The sequence below is a fragment of the Sinocyclocheilus grahami genome, unplaced genomic scaffold, assembly GCF_001515645.1.
Source record: "Sinocyclocheilus grahami isolate Dianchi unplaced genomic scaffold, SAMN03320097.WGS_v1.1 scaffold203.1, whole genome shotgun sequence".
Lineage (NCBI taxonomy): Eukaryota > Metazoa > Chordata > Actinopteri > Cypriniformes > Cyprinidae > Sinocyclocheilus > Sinocyclocheilus grahami.
The window spans coordinates 1,458,920-1,481,750 of NW_015505382.1; the positions used below are offsets into that span (position 1 = coordinate 1,458,920).

At 41.2% G+C, this 22,831-nt stretch overlaps 2 protein-coding genes across 2 annotated transcripts; both read right to left on the reverse strand.

Annotated features, from left to right (window-relative positions):
• Positions 1 to 210: 210 nt before the first annotated feature.
• Positions 211 to 16,178, reverse strand: tecta (tectorin alpha). The gene is made up of 21 exons (XM_016285938.1): positions 16,006 to 16,178; positions 15,265 to 15,835; positions 14,460 to 15,073; positions 13,664 to 14,234; positions 12,928 to 13,577; positions 12,050 to 12,154; positions 11,393 to 11,933; positions 10,514 to 10,713; positions 9,698 to 10,078; positions 7,756 to 8,042; positions 7,382 to 7,662; positions 7,004 to 7,114; positions 6,581 to 6,783; positions 5,933 to 5,980; positions 4,921 to 4,938; positions 4,701 to 4,837; positions 3,371 to 3,619; positions 3,066 to 3,228; positions 2,736 to 2,820; positions 2,500 to 2,555; positions 211 to 222 (listed from the first exon to the last, which is right to left on the reverse strand). The coding sequence occupies exons 1-21, from the start codon at positions 16,144 to 16,146 to the stop codon at positions 211 to 213; spliced, it is 5,424 nt and encodes a 1,807-aa protein (XP_016141424.1). The 5' UTR covers positions 16,147 to 16,178.
• A 179-nt stretch (positions 16,179 to 16,357) lies between these two features.
• LOC107595515 (alpha-tectorin-like) lies at positions 16,358 to 19,338 on the reverse strand. Its single transcript, XM_016285939.1, has 7 exons — positions 19,308 to 19,338; positions 18,329 to 18,591; positions 17,918 to 18,205; positions 17,648 to 17,785; positions 17,302 to 17,467; positions 16,883 to 17,115; positions 16,358 to 16,498 (listed from the first exon to the last, which is right to left on the reverse strand). Exons 1-7 carry the CDS (start codon positions 19,336 to 19,338, stop codon positions 16,358 to 16,360), a joined length of 1,260 nt encoding a protein of 419 aa, XP_016141425.1.
• Positions 19,339 to 22,831: the final 3,493 nt, after the last annotated feature.

The following is a 22,831-nucleotide window of genomic DNA, read 5'->3' on the forward strand; positions in this document are numbered from 1 at the left end:
TCCTCACTGCAGGACTGCTGATGCATCAAATGCATATCCCCTCACTGGCTCCTTTTCGCTTTTCTCCTCCCTTTTGTCTGTATACGCCTCTGTCTCCCTTGACCTTGCTTGGTGTGTGTTAAGAGAAAAAAACTGAGGTGTGTGTTTGCAGTAAGATGTTGACGCTTACAACAACAGCTGCCAGAAGAAGCAGGGGTTGAAGGTCAGTACTCATACTGGTGACTGTTAAGAGAAAATGAGAGGAGGGATTCATGAGAACAGAGGGTCAAGGAGTTTACAATTTGAGTGAAGTCATGAAGAATGCTCAAGCTTCACTTTGTTTCAGAGTTACAGAGAAACAGGACATCAACGGATGCTGCTGCTGACATTTAATATGCAGAGCATATATTTGTGTGAGTGTAGTGTACAAGAGTGTCTGATGACAACACTGACATTTATTATAAATGGAAAATGTGAAAACAAATTTATAAATGGACATACTGCAGTAAACTGACAAACCTCTTGTAAAGAAACATGAATAAACATACAAAAGTTGGTTCTGAGTGGATCTACAAGTTACATCTACTACGTCACGTTACATATTTTCAAGTACAATAATTTTATACAATAAGTTTTTATATGTGAAATGTGAAAGGCAGAATTTTAATAAACATACAAAAGTTGGTTCTGAGTGGATCTACAAGTTACATCTACTACGTCACGTTACATATTTTCAAGTACAATAATTTTAGTTTTTATATGTGAAATGTGAAAGGCAGAATTTTTTTGCTTTCAAATCTTAAAATACATTCCCTTGTGTGTTTTTTGTAGTGGGTGTAACTTATTGTAGCTGATACAATAGTGCTGTGGGCCACAGACGGATACCCTTGGTTAATAGAGTGCTGCAGGGAAGATGTATTTTTGAAGGCCAAAACCTGGAAACGAGTTAGCATTTTAGCAAATGTGGTTACATCGTCCCAAATTCAATGGGTTTAAAGTTTTTTTCTTTTCTTCAACAACATAAAATACATCAATAATACCCACTTTGATTTTTAAAAGCTTTTTTCTTGCAGTTGCTGACAAGTTGCTAAATGGGACTATACTGGTTGTTAGGGACATTAAATGGCATCACGCAAAACAGGTAAACTCATCTACTCACTAGTTTGCTTTCACAGCCTTGTTGTGTTTATACTCACATTCTTGCAAGCTATTCTAACTCAGACTGTCAGGGGAAAATGTTTTTTAAATAAAGACTGAATAAGTTGTCGGAAGATTAGTGAGGGTGACGTTGAAGTCATGTAACTGTGTGGTTAGTTTGAAGCCTTTTAACTTTTGGAGATTGTATTTAGGCTTCAAATTCATAAAAGTTGCATTCGTTTGTGAAGGTCATGATAATGAACGAAATGTGTCACAGAGCTGCTTTTCTGCAATAATCCAAAAGCCAGTTAAAAAATCCAACTGGGTTTTTGTTAACAGAACTAGTGTGATACTAACTTTCGGGTTGGCTCACAAAAATACATAAGCACTGCATTGCTGTGATTTGTTTGGAACTATTCCCTTTAGTGGACCAAAAATACAAAAAGTAACTGGCAATATTGTGTCTAAAATGTAGGTTTAATTAAAGGGGTCATATGATGCGATTTAAATTTGTCCTTTTTCTTTGAAGTGTTACAAGCTCTTGGTGCATAAAGAAGATCTGTAAAGTTGCAAAGACTAAAGTCTCAAATCCAAAGAGATATTCTTTATAAAAGTTAAGAGTCAGCCACGCCTACCTAAAACGGCTCGTTCTAACACGCCCCCACATATCTACCTCACTATGTGGGAAGATTTGCATAACGCCGCCCAAATGTTCACGCAAAGAAAGAAGGTGTAGCTTTTATTCTCACTGTAGTATTGTTGCCGCGTTCCGCCATGTCCTGAAGACGCTGTGTGCTTCGTTGTGAAAGCGAAACTACTTTGTTTGGTCTTCCAAAAGAGGACGATATCTGCTTCGTCATGCCTGGAGCGGATCCGTGCTGGTCGCTGAGGGAATACATCAACTTAGTGCTGTGGATCGCCGGATCGGCTTTCACCGTGGACGAAGCCCGGGGTCGTCACATGTGCTTGCCGCTCCTTCGTCGGATCCGCCGGCTGCGCCGTTCTCAACCCCGCCGCCTCTGCTCACTCTAGCTCGGCCTCAGCTCACGCTCTTTAAACCGCATAAACACATTTCATTACACCAAATACACAAAATAATGTTCTTTTTAGCAGCATCATATGACCCCTTTAAATGAATGCTTTTTTAAACTGTTGCATAAAAGCAATGCCACACATGCAATAGTGCTGTGTTCCAAGAGTGCTAATAATTAGTATTACAGCACTGGGATGTTTTACTGTTTGTAGCACACCACTTTCGGCAATGTCCACCTATTTAAAAAAATGTAAACAGCCCAGGTGTGTGTGTATTTGTATTTTACCTCGACAGCTCTTCCCATCTCTTTGCAGCATTCCTGTCACACAGCTGCACACAGCGCCGGTTACTTGACTAGTGCAGATCTGCTCACAGCCACCATTATCCTCTTCACACCAGTCTGAATCTAAAACACACATATACACACACACTGTTATAGCTGTAATCACCTTGCTAATATGCATATACACAAAACACCCAATTATACACCCACATCCTTTTGCCTCCACTATTAAACTACACACACATACACACACTCACAGCACATGCACTCATGCACAAATCTAAAATACACTCCGTAGCCTACCTCTTTTTCTGATTGGTCCCACTGACAGGATCTGTTCTTTATGCTGACTGTAATCCGTATAACTTCGTTTGTTATGAGGGCAATTCTGTAAAAGCAAAAAGTCATTACAAATCGAAAAGAAGCAGTTCTTCAAGATGACTGATGGAGAGATGAACAAGCGAACCATATCTACATTAAATCATGTTTATATTTTTCATTTCAAGCCATGTTTTAGTGGCACATTATGAACCAACCCCCTTTACCACTGTCACTATTGTTTTAAATGGCAAAATGACTAAACATGAAATAAAAAAGGTGCTTGTCGATGCGTGTGTGTGTACAAGCTCTCACCACTTTGCAAGCGTTGGTCTCTGAGTCACACAGAGAGACGTCACAGTGCAAATGCACCTCATCGTAATCACCAATGAACTTAAAGACAGTGACGTGGAAGCGGCAGGTGAGGGACACGCCATTCTCAGCCATGCCTATAGTGTTATCCTTGATATTAGGACACCTGGAATTACAGTTATGCTATGTGAGAGCTGTAGACGCATTGGTATGTATATGGGTGTGTAGTCCTCTTCTGAACACTATTTGTAATATGTTATGTTAAATATGGACTGAAATGGTTGTTTTTTTATAAGCTATTTTCTTACCCTCTCTCTATGATAATGTAACGAAGGCGATCGCTGCTGTAACGAGATGGTGTAGCCCAGCACATGTTAACAATGAGAATAAGCTGTTTATGATCTGCTCCTTCCACAAACACCCCCACAAACAGAACGTCCCTGGTGCTCAGCATCACTTCTCCCTCGCGGTATGGATGCCGGTACGAGGCGTTCTTATACAGGGCCATTTTTGTGATGAAGTTGCCCTCTTGGGTCGGCAGTGTGAGGTTTATTACACTGTGGACAGCAGAAAAAAAGAGAGGTTATTATCTTTATCATTTGTCACATATCTAGCGCATCCAACTGTGCATTGTGCATGTAATATGAGATTATGTTATCTGCTGTGTTTGTTATTTATTATAATAAATGTGGTTGTTGACAAAGATAAAAAATATCAAAATATTAGGGTAAGGTATACTGTATATATAACCATGGAATATTACGTACTTCAAAGAATACCATAATATTACCTATGTAATCAGTGTTGGGGAAAGTTACTTTTAAAAGTAATGCATTACAATATTGCGTTACTCCATAAAAAAGTAACTAATTATGTTACTTAGTTACTTTTTATGGAAAGTAATGCGTTATGCTACTTTTGCATTACTTTTTAAATCTGGACAGAGCTTGTTTGTTTCTTTTTAAAATAAAAAAAGTTATATTTTTGGCAAATATAAAAGCCTTTTCACACCAAAAGTGAAATGATTAAGCCTCAGGCTGAAGGTAAAGTATATTTACGTCCGTACAGTAGAATGCAGAAGAAGAAATTTCAACACACTTCAGCAATAAAAAAAGACACAAATGTTTGTCTAGAGTAATTTTTGCTTATTAGTATGGTTGAACTGGATCATCGAAGGTCAGAAGCAAAGACATTGGTTAATAGAGTGGGATTAAATACATAAAGGATATTTGTGTTGTTTAACATTTAATTATTGCAGGTTTGTGTCATATTCTGAGTTGCATTATTTTTATTCATTTTGAGGAATACGGAATCTGTGTTTTTTTTTGTGTGTGAGTGAGATGAATTAATGCATATTCATATTTATTTTAGAACTACAGTAACATCTTCTGATTTCTCGCAAAATGGGGACAGGAGAGCTGTCAATCAATAAATTGGAAAAAAAAAAAACTTGCGTTACTTATTTGAAAAAGTAACTCAGATATTCTCTTGTAAATTAAAAAGTAATGCGTTACTTTCCTAGTTACTTTAAAAAAGTAATCTGATTACGTAACTCACGTTACTTGTAATGCGTTACCCCCAACACTGTATGCAATACTGTGGTAGTTTTTTGTAAGTGGTGAATGTGTCACAGCTGACCTGAGCATTGGCTTCAATACTGTCTCCAGCGAGATCTTGATGTCCAGTTCATAAGCACAAGAAAACTCCACGTTGATGGTCTTATCACGTGTCACTACATTCCCTGTGTTGTTCACACTCTCGATCCACACCGTGTTCTTGTACATAATATGTGTTCCATTTGACTGGACTCACAAATACACACACACAAACACATAAAATTTACTGTAAATTGAATTACCTTTCCACTGAGAATAACCTATTCAGCCAAGCAAACAGCACATCAAATATGCATACAATGAAAATTGAATTACCAAAAGCAAAAAGAGTATCTTCTGCTGTAAATCTGAAAGTCTAAATGATTAGTTGCAAAAGACCTTTCTTGAAAACCTATTTGGAAAGCAATTTCAACATTTATTGTGTACCAACCTGAGTAATTTAGAACTAAATTAGGAAACATTTAATAATCTTATACAGCAGACCAGTGAGCACCAATGAGACTATTTTGTCCTCAAATTCCTTTGGAATATTTTACAAAGCATAAAACTAACTTAAGCTAATTTTGAATTATGGATGGTTTAATGATTAAAAACGGTGCTTAACTCCAAAAACTCTATAATTTTATCTAAACTAAAACCTAACTTGCCGACTACACAGCACTTTCACTCAAAAGCAAGCACTCCTGCTTAAATTGTATTTGGGACGCACTTCATAAACGGCCGCTTGCGCACGACGCAAACCGAGAGAGACTCGTTGTAATGTTAATATAAACTGTTCAAACTTCAAACTTGATGATTTAATACTCAAATAAGCATAAACAGCACACTCTTAAATAATGCATTGCAATCATATGGAACCATTTCCATTTAGACTCAAAAAATGTAATTGATAATATTATTTTCGTCTGTTCTGTCCACCATATTGGAAGGCTCTTCATTGAACTCATCACAAGGCGGCAGCAGGATCTGCAAGAAAATGCCTCAGATTTCGTCGGAAATTGGTTTCTCAGAATGTAAATCTTATACCCTTTAGAAAAATGTACATTATGAATGTGTAATGCCAAAAAACTTTTTTGGATGTTAGATGACTAGTTTGTGAGGCACAGACAACAGTGAAACGAATACACGATGATTTAATACTCAAATAAGCATAAACAGCACACTCTTAAATAATGCATTGCAATCATATGGAACCATTTCCATTTAGACTCAAAAAATGTAATTGATAATATTATTTTCGTCTGTTCTGTCCACCATATTGGAAGGCTCTTCATTGAACTCATCACAAGGCGGCAGCAGGATCTGCAAGAAAATGCCTCAGATTTCGTCGGAAATTGGTTTCTCAGAATGTAAATCTATACCCTTTAGAAAAATGTACATTATGAATGTGTAATGCCAAAAAACTTTTTTGGATGTTAGATGACTAGTTTGTGAGGCACAGACAACAGTGAAACGAATACATATTCGCTTAAGCTGGTCCTAGATGGTCTAAGCCAGTGGTTCTCAACTCCAGTCCTCAGGACCCACTGCTCTGCACATTTTGTATGTCTCCCTTATTTAACGCACCTGATTCAGATCATCAGCTCATTGGGAGAGAAATCCTTGAACTGAGTGTGTCAGACAAGAGACACATACAAAATGTGCAGAGCAGTGGGTTCCGAGGACTGGAGTTGAGAACCACTGGTCTAAGTTATTGCTCGAATGTCTTTACGCAGATGTGCACCAAACCTAAACTTCTTTGCTTGTATTCACTTGTATGGAAATGGATGTGAATGGAACAGTACGTTTTCTTTACCAGAACCATTACTTTCTACTCTCTCAAGAGGCAGAGCTCATACTGTCTAAACTGACTCAGTCTGATCTTGAACAACTGTTAATGAGGGAAAGGAGGGATTTGTTCACCTGTACAATAGAGCCACAATGTCCCTTGGTATTGTTGATATGGAAGGAGATTAAATCCTCTCCCTCGATACCAGCACAGTGCTGGTCGTTAATTCGTACGTCTTCCCTCTCAAAGCCCAGCTGGAACAGACGGCACTTAGAGATAGAAACCTCCATCTGAGCGTGTTTACAGGTCACCTCTGCCTGGATTATGTCATCCTCACCTACGCCAAAAGGTACAAGATATAAGATCTTTTCTCTATATTTCATACAAGTTTATAATATGACCTTCTAATTTAGCAGTTAGCCTGCCACTATAACATAAAAGGTAACTAGTACAGGATAATGTGAATGGGTTTGATAATGAATGATTATAAGAACTTCAAAGAGACCCTATAAAGGATTTAAATTTATTTCTGCCACAATATGTCTTCTTTTACTCACTAATTTCAGTGCTGGGTAGCTCGGGGCAGCCACACAGATCTCCTCCATTCTCCTGCTCACATGTGTTGTTCGAGCAAATCTCTCCTGCACAGGGGTCATAGATCCATTCTGCTAAAGACAGGTCCAGTTACAAAGTTAGCACAGAACGTTTCTAATAAAATATCTGTTTTGCCAAAATTGTGAAAATGACTTGTGATAGTCTTGGAAGCTGGAACAAATCATAATAAAATAAATAATAATAATACAAATAATAAAATAAATATACATTTATTTTCCAGATACATGTAAAATGTACTTCTAAAAATGACAATTGAGCTGTGCTGCCTATCGCTTTCTACACTTCTATATCTTATCCAGTAGGTGGCAGCGTCCTCTTACAGCAGTTCTCCTGGGCGATCCACTTGGTGGTAAGTGTGCCGAAAGAGCGGCAGGCCTCAGCGTAGGCTGCCATCGAGCCGCACACCTGGGCCTTACGGTGGTTGTAGCAGCCGTCCATGTAACAAGACTGGTAGAAGGGGTGAGGGTCCAGCAGGCCGTGGCAGGGCTGGAAGAAACCTTTCAAATCTGTGAGCTTCAGACAGTTGTCTTCTCCCTGGAGCTCTGACACTGCTGTATTATCACAGGACTGAGCCAGGGCCACATACTGCGTCTCATCACAACTATAGGCAAAAGTCAGGAAACGGAGGATAGAAAATGATTGGCAACGAAAAGAGGACAGGGTGAAACTAACGAGATAAGTGATAAATATAAACCTGTTCTGCATGCCATTGGTTTTCCAGCTCTGAGCGAGCTCCAGTGCACTGACGGCAGGTTTTCCACGAGAGGTGATGTAATCATCAGTGGGGTCCCCATTGAAGTTCCCACACAGTCCACACACCTTGTTCTGCAGCCGTGGACCCATTGTAATGCTGAGGGTGTTGAATCGGTTATAACGCACCTGGATGTCCTGGGGAGTGTCGATCACCAGGAATCCCTCTGATGTGGATACTCGTGTCATTAGACCTGTGACAAAAGGTACGGACACAGGCGTACCATTTACCTGAGGTAAAAGAGGAAAACACTTAGCATTTAGCTAGGAGACATTTAAAGGGATAGTTCACCCAAAAATTTAAATTTGATGTTTATCTGCTTACCCCCAGGGCATCCAAGATGTAGGTGGCATTGTTTCTTCAGTAGAACACAAATTATGATTTTTAACTCCAACCGTTGCAGTCTATCAGTCGTATAATGCATGGCAATGGTAACAAAATCTATGAGAGTAAAAAAACATGCACAGACAAATCCAAATTAAACCCTGCGGCTCACAAACGATCGGTTTGTGCCAGAAACCGAACAGTATTTATATAATGTTTTACCTCTAATCCACCACTATGTCCAACTTCCTTCAGCACGCGCACGGCATCTGGTGCGTGAGGTGTGTACGTGCTCTGGCGTAGTTTACGCAAGTGATCTCTGGCGCGTATAGGTCACTCATTGTTTACACAGTGCACAGTCATTGCGGAAGTGTTCCCTGCCACTGTGAAGATCTAAAGATATTTAGACGTACAGGTCATCACAATGGAAGACGATTTTGATATATCAACAGAAGTTGGGAATACGTGGAAAGTCACCACTCTCGAATGAGTTTGCACGAGAGAATGTAATCTTTTAGTCGGTTTGAACAATGCGGATAAGCGCAAGTAAGTACCATTTTGATTAGCCGTCGTACCTACAATGTTTGTGCACGGTCTAAACAATGAGTGACGTATACGCGCGAGAGATCACTTCCGGCACTTGCGTAAACTACGCCAGAGCGCGTACACACTTCACGCACCGGATACCGTGCGCGCGCTGAAGGCAGTTGGACATAGTGGTGTATTAGAGGTAAAAAATTATATAAATACTGTTTTGTTTCCGGCACAAACCGATCGTTTCGTGTCTTAGGACATCAATGTGTCGTCACGAGCCGCAGGGTTTAATTTGGATTTGTCTGTGCATGTTTTTTTTACTCTCATAGATTTTGTTACCATTGCCATGCATTATACGACTGATAGACTGCAACGGCTGGAGTTAAAAATCATCATATGTGTTCTACTGAAGGGTAAGCAGATAAACATCACATTTTCATTTTTGGGTGAACTATCCCTTTAATGTCTTAATCATTACATAATAATTTCATAGTCAACATATAAAAATAAATTTTAAAATCCATCCTCTAATGCTAGCTCCAGTCTCCACTTTCCGGTAGAGCAGGGCTGGGCAACTTTGTTTCTGGAGGGCCGCTGTCCTGCAGAGTTTATTTCCAACCCCAGTCAAACACACCTGAACAAGCTAATGTCTTCAAGATCACTAGAAAGCTACAGACAGGTGTGTTTGATTAGGGTTGGAGGTAAACTTTGCAAAACAGTGGCCCTCCAGGACAGAAGTTGCCCAGCCCTGCTGTAGAGTGTAGCTCCAACCCTGATCAAACTCAACTGCTTATAACATTTTAGTAATCCTCCTGAAGACCTTTATTAGCTTGTTCAGATGTGTTTGATTAGGGTTGGAGCTCAACTCTGCAGGAGAGTGGACTTCAAGGGCCAGAGTTGAGAAATTTTCATTCTCAAAAACCAGTTTTCTCCTTTAAATTCTCCTAGGAAATTCTAGACCACTTCACCTGAGTGATGTCATGTCATGTCCCATACATTACTTGCAGTACAGTTTTGATGTTCCTACCTTAACTGTGTTTCCAGAAATTAGAATGTTCTCCTCGTTGATGTAGAGGTAAGCATGGGAGATGGTGGTTAGGTTGGGTGTACTCCACTTGTCAAAATTGGCAATGAGTTGAAAAGATAACTCAGGCAGTTTATGACAGATCGTTGAAAGAACAAAGGAGCATGAGGCAGGTAAACGAAGAGAGGCACCATCAAAAGTACGGAAGACGCCACCGCCTGATGCCACACAGTGTTGATTACGTCGGGCAAAGCATCCTCGCACACTATGACGTAGGACGCATTCCTCCTCTGCTTTACATCTCCGTGGGTCACACTGAATCAGGTTCCGTCCAATACACTGACAGCGTTTAGTGCAGTCACTGTTCCAGAACAACTGCTTAGGCTTAGAGACAGAGAAAATAGAGTGAAAACACTTACCCATACAAAAGTGTGTTAATATTTGGCTTCTAGGGTGTCCAGGGTGGTTGATAATTGATAATACTAAATTCAGTCTTTCTTTAACTTTTATCACTCTTATAATTTTAATGGAGCACACACGCTTAATAATGAATTAAGTCTTATTATTTCTTAATATATAATAATACATTTTGTGACTTGTTTTTAGCTTAAATGAAAAACAATTCCAATGTAACAAGACAATATGTCTTTTAAAATTTGTTTCCTAGGTAAACTGATTAGATACAGAAAAAAAGTGGGGCAGTTAAATAAGAAATTGGTATTGTATTTTGGTACTGCATGCTTTTAATATCGGGTTATTGTATTGGTTTATTTTATTAGATGTATTGGCTTTGTCTAGTTTTGTGACATGCTGTCTTACCTCATAGTATTTACCATCCGTGTAGCATCCACAGTTCTGACTGAGGATACAGCTCTTGCCGTTGAGCACATAGCCTTGGTCACACTGGCACCCCTCAACACAGTACTGGTTACAGTCTCTCTGTCCACGTGCGGGGGCACATTGCGGCTGGCACACCATCAGACAACTGGAATAGTGGCTGTTCACGGGGCACGACAGCACTGGGCACACACAGAGTTCATTGGACGGGTGAGCTTCTCCAGAAGTAAAGGGGAGGATGTATTGTATTTCACTGTAAAGGGCTTATATAAATGTGTGGCATTCATGGGGCTTTGATTGTGATAAAATGTCTTGTAGTTTTTATGTTGGCAAAACAGAACATTTGTAAATTAAGCCATGGTTTGTGGTTAACCAGCATAACACCAAGCATTAAGAGGTTTTACAATAGTGTTTTCATGTCAGCCCTAGAAGTGCAAACAATTTGCATCTAAATGCATGAAAATGACAATACTTTTCATAGCAGCCTCATAAATCTTTCTAAAATTTCAAATCTATTATTTCCTGAAGAAAATATGTATGGTACTTGCCCAAAATTGCTAGGGCATTTGGCTGGTCTAAGTCAAAAGAGGCCACACTCATGTCTCTATGATATTCAAATTTTTAGACACGAGTCCAGTTCCTCCTTCATTGTAAGTCTATGTTTTTTCTCTGATCACTTAGAAAATTAACTGCACATCTTTCTCTTAATAATCCACACAATTTACTGTAGAACAAACCCCTAACCTCAAGTATGAGAAATAATAGTTGTGATGCTTGCCAGAAAGCACCATGAATTTTTATGCAAAACAAGATTGTGACATATGAGTAAATAAACTTAAATAAACACAAAATATGTCTCACCACAAGGTGTGGAACTTCTCCAGCCAATGACAGATACTCCTTGTGCCTGACAGGTACTGGCATAAATCTGTAGCCAATTACAGATGGTCTCTCTCGCACCTTGATCTACACATGTATCCTGCAGACAGCTCTGGTAGAAGTATGCTGGTGCCACTTTGCTGTGACAGCGTGCAAACACACCTCCGCGGTCTATTATAAGTCCACATAATCGCACCGCCTCAGGTTCGACATACACATACAACCCTTCAGCAAGGTGGAAACGGTTTCCTGGGTTACCATTATCCATGTCAATGTTACCAACAGCATCTGTTACTTGGGCGGGGACCTCAGCAGCTAGGCCCCTCTCAGCCAATCCACAGCGAGGGCAAGAGTCCCCGCAACCCACTTGGCAGAAGGTGTCACGTTCTGCCCATGCCATGCCCCATTCTGTGACACTTAGTGCGGGACCAGTAATGGGCATCCCTTGGCAGAGCCCACAGGTGGCGTTAAAGAGACTGCGAGGAAGAGTCAGAAGCAGTAGAGTATTCCAATCAAAAGCCACCTGTAGAGATATTAACTGTGTATTAGCTTACACAGTGGATGATGTTGTAAAGTTGTACAGAATGTGTTTTACAAGCAAAAAGTGGTTTGCAATATGTATTTTGATTCATACTCCACCTTCAGACCAAAGTCTGTCTCCACAAGTAACTGCAGACCAAGGGAGTAGATGTTAACTTTCCCTGGACCAAGTTTTATAGGCAGATACAGGCGCTCTTTATTCACCTAAAAGAGATAAATACTGTAAAACATTGACATTTGTTTCAATATAGCAATCAAAACTGTTTAGTACATAATACATCCCTTTCAGTCTCATCTTCTGGCTTTGCTTCTTATATAATCTCATTTTATCCATTTGTTGTTCATTGTCTATCTATATTATCTAACAGAGTTCAAAAGCCAGTTTCATGATGATTCCCTCCGTCTCTCATTTTCTAACTTGGTTTTCTTCTCCCCTCAATCTTTATGTGATCTAAAGTTCCTCAGAACTTTCAGTGGTGTTGTGAACTCATTCCAGACGTCACTCAGTTATAAGTTTCCCTCTGTATCTGCTCCAGTGTGCTAACAGATGCTGGCTGAAATATTATACCCCTCACCTGAAAAAATGTACTGCTTTGTTTAGCTCTTCTGTCTGGTTGATTAAAATAACTTTGTGTCATAAAAATGAGGAGTTTGACCTTCAAAAGGTGGTGTTCTAGAATTACAGATGAATTCTTGTGATTATAAAATGTCTGCCACTCATGCAAATGGACAAAAATTGTATCAGTAGCTGTCTGTTTCAGGTGCAGGTGCAGAATTTTGTACTAATCCAAATCAGCTTTGGCTGCTGGATCACATCTGTACACACAAATATGAACATGCTATTTGTGTCACTCAAATTGATATTGAGTTTTATGCCAATTACAATTCTTGGACATGGACCGGTTTAAAACAAAGCAAACAAAAGCATAAGATTCATATTATTCATAATCTCAACACATAGCTCAGGACAATCTTACCGTGACTGTGTGTTTGAAACTTCGTGACACCTCAATTTCATATCCATAGACCTCCAGAACAAATCCCCACACCCATATAGCCTGGGCTGTGTCTCTCTCTTCATTCCGAGCTGAAAACTGGAACCTGGGCAGTCCTCCCAGAACTGTCTCTGCACTGTCTAGTCCCCCAAAGCCTTCCTCGTCCCCCTCTCCACACTCAGTAGTGGCCAGACGAAGAGTACAGCTGCTCTGGATGTCAAATGGTACACCGCCAAATGGCAAAAAGTGTCCATAACCAGCAACAACACACATGGCCACTGTCCTTGGCTGACAGAAAAACAGGCCTTCATTCTCCTGGCAGTACTCCTCTGGGTGACAGGGTGAGAAGGTGCAGTAGACACTGTTGTCTGTGCCGTTGCAGTAGCAGCGCTCCTGGCACTCCCAGTCTGTCCATAATGTCTCATTGGTGGCTAGCTGGTGGCCCAGGTAAAAGCAGCCACAGTCGCTACGTGCCACACAGATGCCATCACGGAGGGCAAATCCCTCTTCACACTGGCAGCCCTCTGAGCAGGGTATAGGGCATGGCTCCTCAGGATCATCCAAGTTAGAGCAAGTGAGAGGGCATGCAGATGTACACTCATCGAAATGACTGTTTTCTGGGCAAGGAAGAGCTAAAGAAAGAAAGAAAAAGGAAACTATGTGAAAGGGATAGAAGGTGCTGAAAATGGTAAAACAGAGAAACAACCAACACTCTTACGGCAGTTGGTAGCACTCCTCCAGGCTCCCAAGTTGAGCTGCGCATCCTGGCAAGCTGAAGCATATGCCTGGAGGGAGTTACACAGGGCAGAACGGTTTCCTTCCCTCACACACATGTTGTAGAGGCAGTTCCTGAAGAAAGGAGAGGGATTAACAGCTGTGTGGCAAGCCAGGAACGAGCTGTTTCCTGGGTCATTGATGTTTCCACACAGCCACGGGCTCTGGTACAGCCTTAAATCTGTACACATACGATACAAGTCCTCACAGTCGCCATTGCATGTCAGATCATCCGCAATGGCTCGCCAGCCTTCAATAAACTGTTCGGGTGTATCGGCCAGCCTTCCACTAGGTAGACGGAGGTCATCAATTGGATCTCCGTTAAAGAAACCACAAAGACCACAGGTGGTGTTGTAAAAGAGGGTGGAGAGAGTGATGTTTAGCAGGCCCTGACGTGAGTATCGGGTGCGGACTAAACCACTCCACTCAATCACCGTGGTATTACCAAAGGACCGGTATATCATTAAAGGCTCCACTGGATGGACATAAGGAAGAATAGCTGGTTCACCGTTGACCTGGGTGGAGAGGAAAGTTTCAACGTCATCAGCATGTCATACAATCAGATAACTTGGTCTGAACAATATGTGAGAATATATTGAGGAACAATCAAAGCTACTGTACAAGTAATGATATTGCTATAGTGAAGTGTCCCAAGTAAGTATCTTCACATCTTTCATCTTTCACAGACGGGAACTGACACTTTTTTTTGCAGATTAGAGGATATGAAAGTCACCACAAACCTTTATCATGTCAAAATCCAAGCCACCTATCTGTGCTTCCAAATGTCCCACCCTAACGACTACTGGCCGTAGCCATGTAGGGCCCTTATTCCCCAGCTTCCTGCCAATCTTCACCTCCAGTGATGTAACATTTGCAGGCAAGCGTCCCAAAGTCTTCACCAGGTAGAATGAGCTCTCATCAGGGAACGGCATTGTGGACCCATCAAACGTAGCCAGTATTTTAGATTGAGACAGCGAACATACTGCTTCACGACGAGGGTAACATCCCAACAACCCAACTTCTGCTACACACACCTCGCCTTCACCACAAGAGTCATTGAAGCATGTTACTTCACCTGCTGGGCCACACACACAACGCTGGGAGCATTCTTCACCCACCTCACCCCCTTCCCCTGCCCAGAAGGTCTCATTTAGGGCATAGTACAGACCGTCACATTCACATCCACACTCAGAGCGACGGACGCATTGGCTGCCACTAAGCACATAGCCCTGGTCACACTGGCAGCCCTCAGTGCATGGATGGGTACAGTAGAGGTGAGATGTCAGGTCGGAGCAGGAGGCAGGACATGCACTCGTGCAGACTTGGTAGTGGCTGTTTTCAGGGCATGCCAATGCTAAGAGCCGATGGCAAATGGAAAAATGCAAGGTCAGTTGAAAAGAGAACATAGAAAGAACGTATTTATGATAGAAAGTGAGAAAAGGATTAAATAACGTGTACTTGATTTAACCTCTAAAAGAGCTCTCTACGATGTCTGGACTTTATTGACATAAAATTAACCTTAAGGTCACACCTGAAATCACTCACCACAGAACGAGCGTGATCTCCAGGGTCGTATAGTAACTCCCAAGGCCTGGCATGCAAGTGCATATGCCTGTATAGCCTGGCACAGGGTGGTGATGTTATCACGATTGCTGCACATATCATAAACACAGCTGTACACAAATGCTGTGGGGTCTACCACAGCTCTGCAGTCTCTGAAAGGCCCATCAGTCTTATTGATCAGCCCACAGTAGTCTGAGCGAAAGTAGAACGCTTCGGCTGCCGGTTCACACATGCTACAGTTCTGGGCACAGCCATCAGTACAACGAAAATCTGTGTCCTCAGCTCGCCAGCTACCACCCAGTTCCACTACGCTCTCTGCCAAAGAGCCATCTGGCAACACGGGGTCATCTGCGGGGTCATCGTTGTAGTTACCACATAGACCACAAGTGTTGTTGAAATAAGAGCTGGGGAGGGAGATGGAGGCGTAGTGCAATCCGTCATAGGTCACCAAAAGACCAAAGTCTGTTTCCAAAGCGACAGCAACGCCAGATTGGTATACCTTGACAGCGCCTAGTTGAAGTTGAACAGGGAGAGTCTTTATCAAGCCATCCACCTGTAACAACAGAAACACAAAGTGAAAGACATTGAGAAAGGTTATATTGCCTGTGTCCTGCAAGAACAATTTAATCTACTAGGCTGCTATTCATACCGATTGCACAGTTGGTCAGTTTAGTAGGAGTAATAGCTTCAAATTTAAAGGACTGAAACATGAAGAAAGCTGACCTGCACAGTTCCCAGAGTCCCTTTGGGAAGTGTGACACGGTGGTTGTACACCTCTACGGTCACATCCCGTAGCCAGGACACAGTGGTCACACCACGGTTCTCATTCTTGGCCTCCACACTGAAGAAGGGCAAACCAGGCATTTCCCAGCATGGACGAGCCAACAGGTATGAGCAAGTGCCCTGGATGAGAGATCAAAAAAATCACATAGTTTTAGCCTACAGTTCTATACAAACCAAAAAAACCCCCAAAAAATCCCCACAGGTTATCAGCATGATATTCAGCTTGTGATAGGATAAACTTATAAGAGCTTTGGCATCTAGCATAACCTCTGATAATGGATATCTTATAAACTCAATGTGTGAAATATGATGATACATCCCGTAGCCAGGACACAGTGGTCACACCACGGTTCTCATTCTTGGCCTCCACACTGAAGAAGGGCAAACCAGGCATTTCCCAGCATGGACGAGCCAACAGGTATGAGCAAGTGCCCTGGATGAGAGATCAAAAAAATCACATAGTTTTAGCCTACAGTTCTATACAAACCAAAAAAAAAAACAAAAAATCCCCACAGGTTATCAGCATGATATTCAGCTTGTGATAGGATAAACTTATAAGAGAATTTGGCATCTAGCATAACCTCTGATAATGGATATCTTATAAACTCAATGTGTGAAATATGATGATCCTTATATTTTTGTTATATTTCTTGGTTTGGAAATTTCATACTTAACTATTTCCAGAATCATCAGTGAGCCAAGTGTACTTTTGAATGCAACATTCAGGGGAGAACAAGTCACCTATTCACCCATTATTATTAGAATGAACTATTACTGACTATTTTTAAGGAAATAGGATTTTAACCCTGTACTGCACCTGGAAATGATAAAGAAATCCATCGAAAGTGTGGTAATGGGGATCTCCAAACACCACACAGGTGCTGGTACGGGTAGGCTGGCAGTAGTAAGCCCCCTCCACCTGTTCACAGGTTTCTAACTGACCACATGGAGTTTCTTGGCAGATGACCTCATTATCCAGATCAAGACACCTGCATCGCTGAGTGCATTGGTCTGATAACCAGAAAACCTCCCCACGCCTGTAAAACCGCCCTGAAAAATAAAAGATTGTGGAGACAGAAAAAGATAAGTGTAAGATAGGGCATGAGCGGAACATGTTGAATAAAAAGTGTTCATGGCAAATAAACAAGGAGCACACAATTAACATAGGAGTAAAATATAAATTTAATGTATCAAATAAAGCATTATAAAACTATAACTATATAGTTTTTGTTGTACCAATGTAGCTGCAGCCATTTACTGGGTCTATCTGGTCAGCATCAATGCGGAAGAACCACCGTCCAGGCACGTTAACATTAGTGGTCTGTTCAATGTTGACCACTTCATTCGAGCGTGATCCGGGAAGGTTGAAGAAATGGCTGACATCCCCACCATTAAAACCTGCCTAGAGAGGGCAATCATAGCAGAGAATGATAAAGAGATCAATTATGTTGTGAGTTTTCAGAGGGTGAAAACATTTCTCAGGGAACTATCTGATGCAAAGAACCAGAACAACCCTGTAACAACTACAGCAACCTCTGTAACAACTGTTATATCACAGATGAGATTTTCAAGATTAGCCTACCTGTGCTGTGGTTCCTCCCAGGCCTGTAAGAGGGTCTCCTCCACTAGCCGTGCCTGTGCTCCAGCTGATCTCTCCATAGTTAAACATAGCAAAATAAGCTTGTCCATCGGAGATCAAAACTGCCTGAAATGTATTTACCTGAAAAGAAAAATAGAATGATTTTGTTGTGGTGGTGGTGATTACTGTGGTGATCACACAGTAAATGATGCTCATTAGCAAAGTTTTGACATTGGTCATGCAAATAAAACTCTTTTATTTAAAACGACTCACTGGCGTTGTCTGGCTGCCTCCATAAAAGGTGACCTGATTCCAGGTAGCAATGAAGACCCAGGTGGCAGTGAAGGACACCATATTCTTGAAATACTTTCTGACATCCTGAGTGGCCCTCTCCAGGGTCTCTGGGTCTGTTGTCTCACGGTAGTACACATCCCCACGGATACCATTATGCACGTCAGCCCATAAAGGGGCAATGAAGCAGCGGCTGTCACTGAGGGGAAAAGCCTCTGGAGTGAATTGACTCACCTGAATGTTGAAGGAGATCACTCCATTGTTGTTGACCTATTGGAAAATGTAAGATGGTGTGCTGTTACACAATTCACTGTTGAATTGAACAGCTAAGATATTGCATTGATATTTTGGCAGATTTTTCTCACAGTTCTCTTGCATATTTTGGACACTTACATAAAGGGACCTATAAGGCACATTTAAGAATATGAACGGAATTAGTAGTGGAATCTCTGAAGAACTGCCATCATCCATCTTAGGGGTTTCTAAATCCCTGTGAGCTGGTCCAAAGGGGTAGAGGATATCCTGAGAAAAAGCTAAGTAGGGGAAAAGGAAATGTGGACAAAGAAATGCTAAAAGGCATTGATCAGTTGGCCCTGTGAGGGTGTTTGAACATATTGTGAAGAATGGATTTAAAAAATGTAAATTCAGTGATGTGTCTTTTTGCATAGATGTAGTACATCATAAGCTGTATGCCTATTGAAATCTGAAAATTCTTTTCAGAATGATTTTGGGTTCTTACATCAAAAGGCTGTAGTCTTTTTGACATGATTACTTATTGTTTGACTCTTTATTCAGTGCCTTGGCTCTTTTTGTCCATTACTCACTGTTACATCTAATGCTCGTGAGGTGTTGTGGAGGCAGGAGAGAGTTTATAGGTAGTACAGAGTGGACATCACTTACCTCCTCTGGGAGCAAGGGTGCTGAAGAGCTGGAGAAGAGAGACTAAAGTGCCTGTTCTGACCATCCTAAACACCTGAGAAACATTGAAATATTCATCACAAAACAGAAGTGATGTTGTAGTGCCACCAGCTCTCCAAACATAAGTTATTTTAAGATTAAAAACATTAATTGTATAATATGAAAAAAATAGCATGATAATAAACCTATTTAAAGAAATAAACAACTAGGCCGACACATTGGTCTCCAATCTTCCCTGGTTTAAAGAGCAGGCTCCCAGGTCTCCCATGAGGGCATTCTGCCCCTTTCTCTCTCTCCATGGTGGGCCTGTTCGCCCTGAGCTGAAAAGGTTCTATTATGTGATGGGGAACAATGTGTTGGGATCACATTCTCCAGCACTACCGTGTGAGTGGGCTATGGTGATGCAGTTCCAGGCCTCCACAGTGCCAATGAGCCCGCGGCTGGGAGAACTTGCCTTGCTCCTCTCCATCGTCTGAAGGGTCCATTACTAAGTGTTTATGTGTTATGACTTGTTGGCATCAGAGAAAGGGCTGTGAACAGTGAGGCTAATGGGTTTAATTTAGCAGGCTTGAGTTGCCAGGGTCTTTACGGCAACCCTGAGGAGCTGAAGTTTGGGTTTCACTCCCTTTAGATTCATCTAGCCTTAGTGTGCCAAAATAAATGGACAACCTCTCAAATATCAGATGATGGAAATGATAAGGATAAAAAATTTTTCAGATGGTAAAACTTTCAATTGGAAATGTGTTAGGTTGACCTATATTTTGATGAGGAGGACCAAATGCCTTTTAGAAAGTGCAATGACAAAACAGATAATAAGCAATAGCAAGCAAAACTCGATTAAACTGATACATCCAGTATAATTCAGTCTTAACGGTCCTTGACTCCACAGAAAACTTGTCTTAAAATAAACAACCTAATACTCAAATGCAAACCCAAAAGGTCTAGTGTGTTATTAAATAATTAGTATTTAACTTATATGCCATGTGTATGGCAAGAAAATGTATGTTATATAATTTAGTTGTATTAGGGAAAAAACACACAATTACATTGCCTATTGTTAATTATGTAAGCTCTTCATAGTATCACAAATCCAAAATTATGTTGTCAGATTTGACTCAACAAAACGTACCAAAGCTCACAATGTCATCATAGCTCAATTAATTAGGACATGTTATCAAATGTAAGTCTAATTAAATTTTTCATATTTCATACAATGTTTAAACCTTGTTTAAAAGGAATCGGATGATCTGTGCCTTTGCCTAGTAAGATAAATATCCAGCGTTAGCAAATTAAATTTAGCATTGCGCTGTTGCATAAAACTATCATACAGTAAAAAAAGTTTCCTAACTTAAATAAAAAAATCAGTCTGAAATTAATTTAATTAAAAAATGCAAGAAATTAGCAAGAAGAAAAAACATAGTTACTACTAGTTTTTTTTTCTAGAAATCAGAGGAAATATGACATTACATTTCAATGCAAACAATATCAGGATGCCATTAATTATAACATTCTAAAATTGGCATGCAAACAACCGTAAATTTTAATTCAACCTGCTTGAATTAGGAATGGATCCTTAAGTCATAGTCTTAAGTGTACTATTTCTTCCTATTGCCAAATGAGAAAGAATATCCACCTTCCAACATAACTGAAATCCAGTCTCCTGAATAGAACCTATGTATTTTGGACAATGTCCTGTATAACATCTTCTGTCATGAAACCACAGCACAGACAAAACTGGCATTTGATGGGATTCCCAAGTGAACCATGAGATACTGTGTGAGATGCCAACAGGTAAATCCATTGCTCTCCACGTCACATTACATAGACTGGCAGAGTTCATTTGGCTAACCTCTCAGCAACCGATCTCAAACAAGCTGCCTGTCTGACGACTGGCATTAATACCAATGATAGATGTTATCAAAATTACTTAGTTACCGATTGGAAGTTAAAGCCTATCATTTACATTTTCATGCACAAAGTGTGTTTCCAAAACAAAGAGAGGGAAGGGAGGTGTAAAAGAGGTAGAGAGCACCTGAACATCACTTGTGAAAAAGGAGTAAAAGACAGTGAATTTGTCATAAGAAAACAAGAACAAAACACAAGAGCTCCTGTTCAGAGACCACAACTAAGAATTCAGCACTCACCTGCCTTCATAGGACGGAAGTTCAGCATGTCACCTGTGCATCAACTTCTAAGTCACATCCAAGTGGGTACCATCAACGCAGTCTCAAGAGTGGAGGGGCACTGCTCTTGGATGCAGAAAAGGGAGGGGAGACTGCCCAGAAAAACCCTCCTAAATCCTCCACTCACACAGAGTGCTGTGCTGGTCTAATTCCACCGGACAACCGCCAAGGACAAGAATGGCAAACACGGCCCAATCCGTGCCTCAGGGTACGCTTGATTTCAAAGAGCAAAAGTCTGGAGAAAGTGATCCCAGAATGAAAGGACAGAGGAGGAGTGAGTGTGTGGGTTCCCTGTATGGCTCTACTGGAGGGAGACGCATCAGAGGCAGGCGCTAACTTTTGCACCAGGGATAGTGTTAAAGTTAATCTGAGATCAGTTTTTGGGGAAGGGGGAGGATAGGAGAGGAAAGAGATAGGGGTGGGGATGGAGAGAGGGGTTGAGACTTTCGAAAGAGGGAAAAACTAAGAACAAGAGCAGAATGGTAAAGAGAGAGTGGATAAAAGAAGGGGGGTAGATCTGTGGACCAGTGAAGGGTGGTGTTTGGTAAGTAAATAAAGGGAAATATTGAAACTGTGCTGTAAGCACAAAGAGGATTTCTGAAGAAAATGTGAGGCCTTTGGACTGAACCCCAATTCCCTGAAGGCAGCACTCTCCATAACTAGTGCACAGTCCACTGCATCTCTTCAGGGGCTCTACGGCCCACCCTACGGGCATTTATTTACAAAAGGAAACACAGCAGAAAAACATTGCTTTATTTGACTGAAAAAAAGGGAGAAGAGCTTGGGTTACCGCATTAACATGAATCAACTTGGACACTCTTAAGTATGTGCGTGTGTGAGTAAATCAGTGTTCCCCCTCCTGTCTTACTGGGCTCCCTGCACCAATTAAAGACAGCCTTATTTGCAACAGCTCACTCAACCCTGAGTTGGTCTCCAAATAGGGCTCATTTCCATAGATGCGTTGGCGAGATACAACAAAAAGGGGGGAAATCATTGGTGCATCCATGGTGATATGGTCTGGGAAGGAGATGGTAGCGAGATCTGAGTCAGACTCAGCATTGTTTCTAGGAGGACAGTGGACGTAACTAGATACTGGAGGAAGGCAGGATGTGTGAAAGCCGACTGGACGAACGCAGACCCCAGATTCCCTGTGACCAATGTGGGGGTCCCAGTGGAGGGTTCCTTTACACCTTGTTGCTTTGTTGTGCAAATGCAGCCCATACTCTTAACTAAACTAGTGCACAACAAGAACAGATAATTTGACAAAGAGCGCAATGTGGTCCCAGACTGACTGTTGGACAGTTGAATCATCTTGTGCTGGAATGACCAGACACAGAAAAAAGAAAGAGTGAGTAAGGACAATGAGGAGACATCAATCCGCTATCTTCTCACCATCGTCTCCCTCTGCCGTTGTAATGAGCTTACTAATAGGGTTTATCATTCAATGTCTTGTCTTTATATTTGTCCCTCATTCTTTTTCATGTTGACCATGTTGACAGAAATGTTGTGGTTGTGGAATAGGTCAACCAAGCTGAGATAATCCTACATCTTTACAACCAGTTTCAGTCCCACCAAGAACAAGAGATGGCTATAAGCTTGGCGATAAGCGTTAACTCCACTGTCTGGGTATTGGGAGTCAAGTGTCTGATCAAATGTAATCGCAAACTGTCAGCTCCATCAACCACCTGCCAACCAAACCTGGCAGATCCAAATCAGGCTGACCGAATTACCATACTGTCATCGGGTACAACAAGGACCTTTGGAGTCATCAAACCATTTCTGTGGGAAAGGACTC

Excerpts from the sequence above, each read along its gene's own strand:
- tecta (XM_016285938.1), bottom strand. The coding sequence starts at position 16,146 with ATGCCTGGTTTGCCCTTCTTCAGTGTGGAGGCCAAGAATGAGAACCGT. Across the intron at positions 12,155-12,927 it reads GTTTCAAACACACAGTCACG|GTGAATAAAGAGCGCCTGTA; the intron begins GTAAGATTGTCC and ends TATCTCTTTTAG. Across the intron at positions 2,821-3,065 it reads AGACCAACGCTTGCAAAGTG|AATTGCCCTCATAACAAACG; the intron begins GTGAGAGCTTGT and ends TTGCTTTTACAG.
- LOC107595515 (XM_016285939.1), bottom strand. The coding sequence starts at position 19,338 with ATGGACCCTTCAGACGATGGAGAGGAGCAAG. Across the intron at positions 18,206-18,328 it reads TGCCTTATAGGTCCCTTTAT|GTCAACAACAATGGAGTGAT; the intron begins GTAAGTGTCCAA and ends ATTTTCCAATAG. Across the intron at positions 16,499-16,882 it reads GATTTCTTTATCATTTCCAG|GGCACTTGCTCATACCTGTT; the intron begins GTGCAGTACAGG and ends TCTCTCATCCAG.